Raw genomic sequence first — 13,497 nt, forward strand, 5'->3', positions numbered from 1 at the left:
ACACCATCCAAGTCAAAGCAGCCCACTTGATTGGCACCCCATCCAACACCTTAAACATCCATTCCCTCCACCATCGACTCACAGTAGCAGCAGTGTGTGCCAGCTACAAGATGTACTTTAGCAAAACTCCTGAGGTAGCACCTCAACACCAGGGCGGCACGGTGGCACAGTGGTTAGCGCTTGTGCCTCACAGCGCCAGGGACCCGGGTTCAATTTCGGCCTTGGGTGACTGTCTATGTGGAGTTTGCACATTCTCCCCGTGGCTGCGTGGGTTTCCTCCGGGTGTTCTAGTTTGCTCCCATAGTGCCATAAAGATGCGCGGGTTAAGTGGATTGGCCATGGTAAATGCGCATGGCTATGGGCATAAGGTGGAGGGGACGGCTAGGGTGTGATGCTCTTTCGGAGAGTCGGTGCAGACTCGATGGGCCGGATGGCCTCTTTCTGCACTGTACGGATTCTATTCTATTCTAATCTAGTCTAGTCTAGTCTATTCACCTTTCAAATCCACGATCACTGCCACAGAGAAGGATACGAGCAGCAGATACCAGGAACACCCCACCTGGGGAGGTTCTCCTCCAAGCCACTCACCATCCTGACTTGGAATTTTTTGCTGTTCCTTCACTGTCGCTGGGTCAAAATCCTGGAATTCCCTCCCTAACAGCACTGCAGGTGTACCTACACCTGAGGGACTGCAGTGGTTCAAAAAGGCAGCTCACCACCACCTTCTCAAGGGTAATTAGGATGGTCAATAAATGCTGGTCTAGCCAGTGACACCCATGTCCCATGAATGAATAAAAAACACACCGACAAAACAAGATGATGGATCTGTAGACCAGGACATGGTGGACGGCACGGTGGCACAGTGGTTGGCACTACTGCCTCACAGCGCCAGGGACCCGGGTTCGATTCCCGGCTTATGTCACTGTCTGTGTGGAGTTTGCATGTTCAGAGTCAGAAAGACGCTGGGGGGTATTTACATAATTAGCTTGGGCTTAATCAGCTTTCAACCAGAGGAGAATGGGAAGTTTGTAACTCAGTGATTGAGGCCTTTGTAAAAGCTGTGGGAAGGGGAGGTATTCGGCAGTCACTATCGCATACCTGCTCTGGGGGGTGAATACTGCCCAGTCAGTGACCTGGAGGCCTCCCCGCCTTTCACCAATTTGCTGATGTGAATCGAATGTGTCTCTCACATCATGTCCCCACTCCGGGGATGATTAAACTGGCCATTTTTCATAATAGGTTCCAAAAACCTAGAGATAGGGAGGAACAGATTGTACTTTCCCATATCCCATAGATTCAAATACTGCTGGGAGTCAGGGAAGTTCATCCGTGGAATGTAATCAGTCAGACTTGGATAGTCTTCTATTAAACCAGTACCCCTGAGCTTTCAACCAATTAATTGGCAGAGAAATGAGGCTGAACATTATCATCTTCCAGCTGTTTTTATTCAGTGTGAGCAGTGAGGGTGGTGATCAGGATCCCAGTGTGTAAGATGCAGTCCGGTTCAAAATGCCCAGCTGATGAGACAGTGGGAATGAGTGTCCAGATAGAAATGGTGTGACATCAAATTGCAAAGTATTTACAGCTTTAGGAAGGTCCATTCGGCCCAGCTGCTATGTTGGTAATCACACTCCATACAAACCTCCTCTCATTAAAGTTTATTCGTCAGTCACAAGTAAGGCTTACTTGTGACTGATGAGTCATTGAAGTTACTGTGAAATTCCCCTAGTCACCACACTCCAGCGCCTGTTCAGGTCAGTACAGCTAACTAGCACATCTTTCAGACTCTGGCAGGAAACCAGAGCACCCGGAGGAAACTCACGCTGACATGGGGAGAATGTGCAAACTCCTCACAGAGACAAGCCGGGAATTGAACCCGGGTCCCTGGCACTGTGAGGCAGCAGTGCTAACCATTGAGACTGGCGGTTCTGAGCTCTGCGGAATTGTGATCCCATTGCCACCTTGTGTTTCTGAATGGAGGGCTGTGACAAGTGGCGTTCCTCAGGGATCAGTGCTGGGACCTTTGCTGTTTGTAATATATATAGAGGAGGGGGCTGAAGGGTGGATCAGTAAATTTGCTGATGACACCAAGATTGGTGGAGTAGTGGATGAGGTGGAGGGCTGTTGTAGGCTGCAAAGAGACATAGATAGGATGCAAAGCTGGGCTGAAAAATGGCAAATGGAGTTTAACCCCGATAAATGTGAGGTGATTCATTTTAGTAGGACGAATTTAAATGTGGATTACAGGGTCAAAGGTAGGGTTCTGAAGACTGTGGAGGAACAGAGAGATCTTGGGGTCCATATCCACAGATCTCTAAAGGTTGCCACTCAAGTGGATAGAGCTGTGAAGAAGGCATAGGGGGTTGGAGTTTAAGAGCCGTGGGGTTATGCTGCAACTGTACAGGACCTTGGTGAGACCGCATTTGGAATATTGTGTGCAGTTCTGGTCACCTCACTATAAGAAGGATGTGGAAGCGCTGGAAAGAGTGCAGAGGAGATTTACCAGGATGCTGCCTGGTTTGGAGTGTCGGTCTTATGAGGAAAGGTTGAGGGAGCTGGGGCTGTTCTCTCTGGAGCGGAGGAGATTGAGGGGAGACTTAATAGAGGTTTATAAAATGATGAAGGGGATAGATCGAGTGAACGTTCAAAGACTGTTTCCTCGGGTGGATGGAGCTATTACAAGGGGGCATAACTATAGGGTTCATGGTGGGAGATATAGGAAGGATATCAGAGGTAGGTTCTTCACGCAGAGAGTGGTTGGGGTGTGGAATGGACTGCCTGCAGTGATAGTGGAGTCAGACACTTTAGGAACATTTAAGCGGTTATTGGATAGGCACATGGAGCACACCAGGATGGTAGGGAGTGGGATAGCTTGATCTTGGTTTCAGATGAAGGTCGGCACAACATCGTGGGCCGAGGGGCCTGTTCTGTGCTGTAATGTTCTATGTTCTATGTTCTATATAAATGATTTGGAGGAAAATGTAACTGGATAGATTAGTAAGTTTGCGAACGACACAAAGGTTGGTGGATTTGCGGATAGCGTTGAGGACCATCAGAGGATACAGCAGGATATAGATCAGTTGGAGACTCGGGCGGAGAGATGGCAGATGGAGTTTAATCCAGACAAATGTGAGGTAATGCATTTTGAAAGGTCTAATACAGATAGGAAATATACAGTAAATGGCAGAACCCTTAAGAGTATTGATAGGCAAAGGGATCTGGGTGTACAGGTACACAGGTCACTGAAAGTGGCAACGCAGGTGGAGAAGGTAGTCAAGAAGGCATACGGCATGCTTCATCGGCCGGGGTATTGAGTTTAAAAATTGGCAAATCATGTTGCAGCTTTATAGAACATTAGTTAGGCCGCACTTGGAATATAGTGTTCAATTCTGGTCGCCACACTACCAGAAGGATGTGGAGGCTTTGGAGAGGGTACAGAAAAGATTTACCAGGATGTTGCCTGGTATGGAGGGCATTAGCTATGAGGAGAGGATGGAGAAACTTGGTTTGTTCTCACTGGAACGACAGAGGTTGAGGGGCGACCTGATAGAAGTCTACAAGATGATGAGAGGCATGGACAGAGTGGATAGTCAGAAGCTTTTTCCCAGGGTGAAAGAGTCAATTACTAGGGGGCATAGGTTTAAGGTGCGAGGGGCAAGGTTTAAAGGAGATGTACGAGGCAGATTTTTTACACAGAGAGCAGTGGGTGCCTGGAACTCGTTGCCGGGGGAGGTAGTGGAAGTGGATGCGATAGTGACTTTTAAGGGACGTCTTGACAAATACATGAATAGGATGGGAATAGAGGGATATGGTCCCCGGAAGGGTAGGGGTTTTAGTCAAGTCGGGCAGCATGGTTGGTGCAGGCTTGGAGGGCTGAAGGGCCTGTTCCTGTGCTGTAATTTTCTTTGTTCTTTGTTGTTTGTTGTGTTTTCTGGCATTGCAGTGAGAGCAATACTGCTTCCAATAAATCTACCTCACCTCAAATCAATTTGGACTAACAGGCCCCACCTTCAAACTTTTAAAACCTTCCCAATCCCAGCCTGGGAATTCCTGCCTTCAACCCATATATCTGGTTGAATCCTTGCCCTGAGGGCTATCCCTGTCTCCTGGGAAATCCGGGAAAATCCACTCTCTGGAATTTCAACCCTTCAACTCCAGGTGAAATGATCCATGACTTGGACCAGTTTATGGAATTGTTTACCTCGGTAGGGATTCCTTACCTCAGCTGCAGACAGATAAATTCCAGGTCCACCTTTGCTTAACTCGGCGTACTTCTCTGTAAAATGAGACAGAAATGATTACAGAGAAAAGCGTTTGGGATTGACGGAGGTGTCAGAATCACACCCTAAAATAAAGTCAGGCTCGATAGATGCGCTTAGGCCTACTGTCGCTGGCACAAGGGAAACCCTGGAAGGTGTGGGAGAGAAAGGCCAAGATATGGGATTGCGGCATTTAGAAGGAAACATGGAAAAACACCAGCCTTAAAAGGTGGTTGGTGAATGAGAATTTGAGAGACATGGGGGAAGTGTGGGGGAGACAGGGTATTGAATATATTCAAGGTTGTGTTCGACAGAGTTCTGGTTAACAAGAGTGGGAGACAAGCAGGAAAGTGATTGATTGATTGATTTATTATTGTCACATGTATTAGTATACAGTGAAAAGTATTGTTTCTTGTGCGCAATACAGACAAAACATACTGTTCATAGAGAAGGAAGGGAGAGAGTGCAGAATATAGTGTTACAGTCATAGCTGGGGTGTAGAGAAAGATCAACTTAATGCGAGGTAGGTCCATTCAAAAGTCTGACAGCAGCAGGGAAGAAGCTGTTCTTGAGTCGGTTTGGCACATGTCCTCAGCCTTTTGTATCTTTTTCCCAAAGGAAGAAGGTGGAAGAGAGAATGTCCGTGGAGTCCTTGATTATGCTGGCTGCTTTTCCGAGGCAGTGAGAAGTGTAGACAGAGTCAATGGATGGGAGGCTGGTTTGCGTGATGGATTGGGCTACATTCACAACCTTTTGTAGTTCCTTGCAGTCTTGGGCAAAGCAGGAGCCAGACCAAGCTGTGATACAACCAGAAAGAGTGCATTCTATGGTGCATCTGTAAAAGTTAGTGACTGTAAAAGTGGAGTTGAGGTCACAATCAGATCAGGCATGATCTTACTGAATGGCAGAGCAGGCTCCGGGGGACGAATGGTCCACTCCTGCTGGTATTTCTTCGGGCTAAGGCAGCTGAAGGTGTGGTTACCAATAGTGAAATGATTAAAATTGGAGATGCACAAGAGGCCAGAATTGGAGGAGCGTAGATATCTCAGTGGATCTCAGCCTGGGAGGGTGGGGGAGGTGGGATGCCTCACATCCTTTAAAAGTACCTGGATGAGCACTTGGGACCCATAATATTCAGGGCTATGGGCCAAGTGCTGGTAAATGGGATTAGGTGGGAGGTCAGGTGTTTCTCATGTGTCACTGCAGACTCGATGGGCTGAAGGGCCTCTTCTGCACTGTGTGATTCTATGATTTTGGAGGAGATTGTAGACGTAGGAAGGATGAGATGTGGAGAGATTTGAAGGACGAGCATTCTAAAACCCGAATGAGTTGACAATCTGATGGTCAATGTTGCTATGACCATAAGGCAGTGTGCAGTCTCCATATTGTGACTGAGTTTGTGATCAGGTTTGAGAGAGACCAAAGGGACAGTCTCAAACTCAGGTTTAAATTTAGGCAAGGGAAACTTGGAAGGGATGAAAGCCTGAACTGAGCACAATAAATCAGACTCAACCTAAAGTCAAAGTGAGAAGCATTGAAAACTTCATAGGATATTAAAATATTCCATACACCTAAAAGGCAGAATGCATAGTTAGAAACCCTACCAGAAATCATACAATCCCTACAGTGCAAAAGGAGGCCATTTGGCCCATCGAGTCTGCACCGACAACAATCCCACCCGGGCCCTATCCTCATAACCCCACACATTCACCCCACCAATCCTTCCAACCCATGCATCCCAGGACACTAAGGGACAATTTTAGCATGGCCAATGCACCTAACCCGCACATCTTTGGACTGTGGGAGGAAACCGGAGCACCCAGAGGAAACCCACGCAGATACGGGGAGAATGTGCAAACTTCACACAGACAGTGACCCAAGCAGGGAATGGAACCCGGGTCCCTGGATCTGTGAGGTAGCAGTGATAACCACTGTGCCGCCCCATTGTTAAACAACAGTGGTTACCAAGCAATGTCAAGATAAAAGACTTAAAAATGTGAAATTCAATCATTAGAGATTTAAAAGGCTGCACTGCTATGTAAATAAAAATAATCTCTGGTTCACACGAAATCAAACCACCAGCAGAACTTCTGATAAATCTATGAGGAGAAAGGGATCACAGCTTGGTATGGCTCCTGCTCTGCCCAAGACCGCAAGAACATGGGGGAATTAGTCAGCTGAGGAATGATACAAGTGACAGAGATTCCAGGTCAGAAACAGAGGCCGACTGCTCTATTCCAGTATTCACCCTCCACATGATCCAGCTCCTAATTTAATTACCTCTTCTTCACCTTCCATCTTGGATCAGCTTTCCCTCTGCGACTGGATCCTGAACTTCATAACTCACAGACCACAATCAGTAAGGATAGGCAACAACACCTCCTCCACAATCATCCTCAACACCGGTGCCCCACAAGGCTGTGTTCTCAGCTCCCTACTATACTCCTTATACACCGATGATTGTGTGGCCAAATTCCCCTCCAATTCGATTTTCAAGTTTGCTGATGACACCACCATAATGGGTCGGATCTCAAACAATGACGAGACAGAGTACAGGAATGAGATTGAGAATCTGGTGAACTGGTGCAGCAACAATAATCTCTCCCTCAATGTCAGCAAAATGAAGGAGATTGTCACCGACTTCAGGAAGCGTAAAGGAGAACATGCCCCTGTCTACATCAATGGGGATGAAGTGGAAATGGTCGAGAGCTTCAAGTTTTTAGGTGTCCAGATCACCAACAACCTGTCCTGGTCCCCCCCCCCCATGCCGACACTATAGTTAAGAAAGCCCACCAAAGCTTCTACTTTCTCAGAAGACTAAGGAAATTTGGCATGTCAGCTACGACTCTCACCAACTTTTACAGATGTACCATAGAAAGCATTCTTTCTGGTTGTATCACAGCTTGGTATGGCTCCTGCTCTGCCCAAGACAGCAAGAAACTACAAAGGGTCATGAATGGAGCCCTGTCCATTACTCAAACCAACCTCCCATCCATTGACTCTGTCTACATTTCCCGCTGCCTCAACAAAGCAGCCAGCATAATTAAAGACCCCACACACCCCGGACATTCTCTCTTCCACCTTCTTCCATCGGGAAAAAGATACAAAAGTCTGGGGTCACGTACCAACCGACTCAAGAACAGCTTCTTCCCTGCTGCTGTCAGACTTTTGAATGGACCTACCTCGCACTAAGTTGATCTTTCTCTACACCCTAGCTATGACTGTAACACTACAATTTGCACTCTCTCCTTTCCTTCTCTATGAACGGTATGCTTTGTCTGTATAGTGCGCAAGAAACAATACTTTTCACTGTATGCTAATACATGTGACAATAAATCAAATCAAATAAATCAAATCAAATTCACTCATAATTCTCCCTCCCTCCTCCCTCATGATGCTACTGTGCACGGTGGCATAGTGGTTCGCACTGCTGCCTCACTACGCCAGGGACTCGGTCTGTGTGGAGTTTACACGTTCTCCCTGTGTCTGAGTGGATTTCCTCTGGGTGCTCCGGTTTCCTCCCACAGTCCAAAGATGTAAGGGTTAGGTAGATTGGCCAGGTTAAAAATTGCCCCTTGGTGTCAGGGGGATTAGCAGGGTAAATATGTGGGGTTATGGGGAAAGGGCCTGGCTGGGATTGTTGTCAGTGCAGGCGCGATGGGTCTCTTTCTGCAGTGGAGGGATTCTATGATGTACATATCAAATTCTCCTTAAAGATATCAATGCTATCTATTTCAACCACTGTGTTCCACATTCTGACCGTAATTCTTTATTTGATGTATTAATGGCTATCTGATATTAATGTTCCTTTGTTTTGGACTCACCCACAAGAGAAAATTCCCAATGTCCACCCTAGTGAACCGTTTATAATTGACATCTCTATCTGGTCCTTTTTACAGTGAAATACATCTTATCCTGCAGTCTTTCTCAAAGGCTTCATCCTGTAAATTCTGATTGCTACCTGTTAAATATTTTCAATGCTTTCTCTGACATTTCAGTACTCAGAGTATTGTATGGAGGCTGGAACTGTACTCAGCACTGCAAGAGTGGTCAAACCAATGATTTATAAAAAGACCATCGTCTCCCTTTTGGATTCAATTCCTCTAATTTACAATGTGACCTTATCAGCTTCCAGAGATTTGTGCATCCGTATTTCCAAGTCTATTAATCCTCCACTTGATTTCACTTCTTATTTCCAAGGAATTAACTGCCTCCTTATCCCTCCTACCAAAATAACTCACCTCACGCTTTGCTGCATTAAATTCCATGTTAGAATCAGTTTGAAATCCTGGGTAACCTTAAACCTAACCTCCAAAACCCTCACAGGACTCCCTCACCCACCACCCCTCTAACCCCAAACTATCCCCGGCTCACCAATGATCACCCATTCCCCAAACCCATTCTAACCCCTCCCTGACTGTACACCCCCAACCCATCCTACCCCCAAACCATTCGGCCCGCTCCTAATCAATCCTAGCCCTCACAATACATCCGACATCCCATGACTGATGGTGGTCAAGAGGAAATGAGACAGGGCAGAGAGTCATAGGATAGTACTGCACAAAAGAAGGCCATTTGGCCCATCAGATGTATGTCATCCCTAAAGTGTAGCTCCCAGAACTGAGCCTAATATTCCCGCTGGGACTGGCTTGGTGATTTATTTAGTTTAGCCTTGGAGGATAGGTCTTGGATACGGGATGGAAGAGATTTCCTAGAATCTACTGGGGATGAGGGACTTTTTATGTGGAGGGGCTGGAGATGATGGGATTGTTCACCATAGAGTAGAAATAGTTCAGGAGAGATTTAATAGAGATGGTCAAAATTGAGGGGTTTCTATAGAGCAGTTAGAAAGCTGATTTCAGTGGCAGGAGAGTTGGGAATCAGATATAAAATAAGTGACAGCAAGGTAGGGGAGAGATGTTTAGTCAGTCAGTTATTAAGATTAGGAATCACTAACTAAAAGGGTGGTGAAAGCAGATTCATTAGTCAGTGGGATAAGTACTCGAAGAGGAACCAGTACAGGCACAGCGGGCTGAATGGCCTCCTCTGCATGCTGATGATGGAGAACCACTTACCGATTGCAAATTCCAAACGGAGGAAGCAGTTGATGAAACTCTCCAAACTGATCCTTCCTGACGAGTCACCATATCTCAGAACCATGAGTTTCAGAGCAGATTTCGTGACTTCCAAACCTTGACACAAAGAAAAGATGCAGCGGGAACCACTGGGTCACTCAGTATAGATCAACCAACAAGATAAACTAACAGAACATAACAGGAAAACTGGGCATTTACACTGAGACCCATCACATTTTATCAACACAACAAATAGCATTGATTCTAACTTACTTTTGGCAAATGCAATCTTCGTTGTAGTGAGGATTATTTGTGCCAAGATTGTAACAGACAAGAAACTACATAGAGTCATGAATGTAGCCCAGTCCATCACGCAAACCAGCCTCCCATCCATTGACTCTGTCTACACTTCCCGCTGCCTCAGCAAAGCAGCCAGCATAATCAAGGACCCCACGCACCCCGGACATTCTCTCTTCCACCTTCTTCCATCAAGAAAAAGATATGAAAGTCTGAGGTCACGTACCAACCGACACAAGAACAGTTTCTTCCCTGCTGCCATCAGACTTTTGAATGGACCTAAGTTGATTTTTCTCTACACCCTGGCTATGACTGTAACACTACATTCTGCACTCACTCATTTCCTTCTCTATGAACGGTATGTTTTGGCTGTAAAGCGCGCAAGAAACAATACTTTTTACTGTATCCCAATACATGTGACAATAATAAATCAAATCAAATCAAATCAAAATCAAATAACAGCCACCAGAGCCCACATCAAGGATTTCCAGAACTAGTACAGCACGGATTAGATACAGAGTAAAGCTCCCTCTACACTGTCCCCCATCAAACACTCCCAGGACAGGTACAACACGGGTTAGATACAGAGTAAAGCTCCCTCTACACTGTCCCCAATAAACCCTCTCAGGACAGGTACAGCACGGGGTTGGATACAGAGCAAAGCTCCCTCTACACTGTTCCCATCAAACACTCCCAGGAGAGGTAAAGCTCGGGGTTAGATATAGAGTAAAGTTCCCTCTACACTGTCCCCATCAAATACTCCCAGGACAGGTACAACACAGGATTAGATACAGAGTAAAGCTCCCTCTACACTGTCGCCATCAAATACTCCCAGGACAGGTACAGCACAGGATTAGATACAGAGTAAAGCAGCCTCTACACTGTCCCCCATCAAACACTCCCAGGACAGGTACAGCATGGGGTTAGATACAGAGTAAAGCTCCCTCTACACTGTCCCATCAAACACTCCCAGGACAGGTACAGCACGGGGTTAGATACAGAGTAAAGCTCCCTCTACACTGTCCCCATCAAACATGACTATTTTGTCGATTTTCCCCAGACTAATGGAAGAATGAGCTCACCCTGAAAGCCTCTTTACTCTAGAGAGGACAAGCCCAACATCATCAACCTCTCCTGTAATCTAACCCCCCTCCTGAGGGAATCATTGGAAAATATGGAATGAGCAGGATACTTACCATCGTCCTGCAAGCTGTTGGATAGTTGTGAGGGGCGCAGCACTCCTGTACCTTCAACATCATTCTTGTGAAAAACTTCCTAAACACAGATAGAGAAACTCAGAGAACTTCCCTCCTCAAACCAGTGAGGCCTCAGTATCCCGGCAAAGGGACACTTATATAACATTCCTCAAACTGTCCCCCCCCCCCCCCCATCAACATTCACTCACCTTCTCCCATCTGGACTGCTGCTGCTGGGGGGACAGGGGCACCACCTGATTCTATCCTCACCAGAATCATCCTAACCAAGGTCAGGGGTCAATGGGTCACCGGTTAACAATTAGGACTGTGAACCTCAGCTGATTTTAAGTGACGGAAAAAAGATTCTAGAACATTCCACTCTGCCTTGGTGGGAGGCAGGTCAGGTGTCCACGGAACAGAGAGGCAGGAAATTGGATGCGACTCTTTTCTCTCTGTCTCCCCAATCACAGAGATCCAGGGAAAATTGAAAGAGAGAGCGACTGGCCACTCTTCCACTGCCCTCCCTCCCTCCCCCCCTCACTCCTGTCCTGCCTCAATTCTTGATCAATTGGGCCAGTGGGCTGACGAATGGCAGATGGAGTTTAATTTAGACAAATGCGAGGTGATACATTTTGGTAGATTGAACCAGGGCAGGACTTACTCAGTTAATGGGGATTGAGGAGAGTTACAGAACAAAGAGATCTAGGGGTACATGTTCATAGCTCCTTGTAAGTGGGGTCACAGGTGGACAGAGTGGTGAAGAAGGCATTCGGCATGCTTGGTTTCATCGGTCAGAACATTGAATACAGGAGTTGGGACGTCTTATTGAAGTTGTACAAGACATTGGTAAGGCCACACTTGGAATACTGTGTGCAGTTCTGGTCACCCTATTATAGAAAGGATATTATTAAACTAGAAAGAGTGCAGAAAAGATTTACTCAATGCTACCGGGACTTGATGGTTTGGGTTATAAGGAGAGGCTGGATAGACTGGGACTTTTTTCTCTGGAGCGTAGGAGGCTGAGGGGTGATCTTTATAGAGGTCTATAAAATAATGAGGGGCACAGATCAGCTAGATAGTCAATATCTTTTCCCAAAAGTAATGGAGTCTAAAACTAGAGGGCATAGGCGTGGTGGACCTCAGTTGTGCCTTTGTCCTATATGGACCACCGTTGTGTGTGTTTGTCATACCTGGACACATCCCCTCCCGGTTTGGTTCCTCCCCTCAGCACCTAGTATAAAGGTGGCTGTCTCCTCCCCCTTGTTCAGTCCAGGTCGGTTATTTGTTGGGATCTGCTCCTGATTCTGTTGTGAATAAAAGCCTACACTTGTATTGGCACACCGGTAGTCTTTTGCCTTATTGATAGCGCATCAATTTTATTCACAACAGTTGACCAACATGGAGCAGTTTCTAAAACCTGACAAGTTAGCATTAGACCCTCAAGAGGTCGGAGCCTCTGATAAATTTGATCATTGGTTGGACTGCTTCGAAGCATTCGTCGACACCGCTACGGCCATCGACACCGACGACGCTAAACTCCACGTGCTCCGCGCCCGGGTAAGCGAAGCTGTCTATGGAATCTTCCGGGACGCTGCTACATACGCGGACGCTATCGAGCTCCTAAAAGGGCAGTTCCGAAAGAGCCCTAACGTGGTCTACGCCAGACATCTCCTAACTACCCGCAAGCAGCAGCCAGGAGAATCGTGCGCCCAATTTCTGCGCGCCCTGCGGGTCCTAGCTCGAGCTTGCGACTGTAAGGCTGTTACAGCAGCTCAGAACACGGAGGACCTGATCCGCGACCCCTATGTTGCGGGCATTGAGTCTACATACATCCGGCAGCGCCTGCTGGAACAAGATGGCCTGGATCTCCAAAGAACAGCCACGATGGCTGAAACGTTAGAAGCGGCCTCTCACAACCTCGGGTCCTACCCTGCATCCCGTTCTATCGACGGCTCCACCGCGACGGCTGTTCCGGCAGGGCCCAAATGTTACTTTTGTGGCTTATCCAAGCACCCTCGGCGTTGCTGCCCGGCGAAGGATGCGATTTGCTCCGGATGCGGTAAGCTAGGCCACTTCATTAAAGTCTGCCGGGGGAAGCCGCTTCCGAAGCCTCGTGGCGCCACGTGTGTTCCGCGGGCGCAGCCATCTTTAATGCAGGCGGCGGCTGCGCGCGAATCGCCATCTTTAATGCGGTCATCGGAAGTGCGGGAATCGCCATCTTTGATGCGGTCACCGGATGCGCGGGAATCGCCATCTTTGAGACTGGCATCAAGACGCGCCGAACAGGAAGCGTTATCCGTGACGTCATCAGACGGGGATGAAGACGGATTCTTCCTGGATTCGACGGTGGCATCGATTTGCCTGGACCAGTCGCAGCCTCACCAACTCTCCAAGTCCATAATGGAGATCAAGGTAAATGAAAACTGCCTGTTCGACTGTGGGAGCACAGAAAGTTTTATACACCCTCGCACAGTGCGTCAATATGCCCTTCCCGTGCGACCCTGGAGCCAGTCCATCTCCATGGCCTCGAATTCTCACTCAGTGGAGGTCCTCGGGTGCTGCTTGGTGACGCTGACGGTACAGGGCACAGTCTACGAGCGTTTTCGGCTCCTCGTGCTGCCGCGACTCTGCGCAGCTGTACTGCTGGGGTTAGATTTCCTCAGCCATCAT

At 47.5% G+C, this 13,497-nt stretch overlaps 1 protein-coding gene across 1 annotated transcript in view; it reads right to left on the reverse strand.

The window, feature by feature from the left end:
- LOC144493370 (calpain-14-like) overlaps positions 1-13,497 on the reverse strand; it is a 153,873-nt gene that overhangs the window by 14,420 nt on the left and 125,956 nt on the right. The window contains exons 20-22 of the mRNA XM_078212192.1: positions 10,828-10,906; positions 9,335-9,451; positions 4,221-4,276 (exon numbers count right to left, since the gene is read on the reverse strand). Of these exons, the coding sequence (XP_078068318.1) occupies positions 4,221-4,276; positions 9,335-9,451; positions 10,828-10,906 (252 nt within the window). The remainder of the gene's footprint in view (positions 1-4,220; positions 4,277-9,334; positions 9,452-10,827; positions 10,907-13,497) is intronic.

This window comes from Mustelus asterias, chromosome 5 (assembly GCF_964213995.1).
Source record: "Mustelus asterias chromosome 5, sMusAst1.hap1.1, whole genome shotgun sequence".
Lineage (NCBI taxonomy): Eukaryota > Metazoa > Chordata > Chondrichthyes > Carcharhiniformes > Triakidae > Mustelus > Mustelus asterias.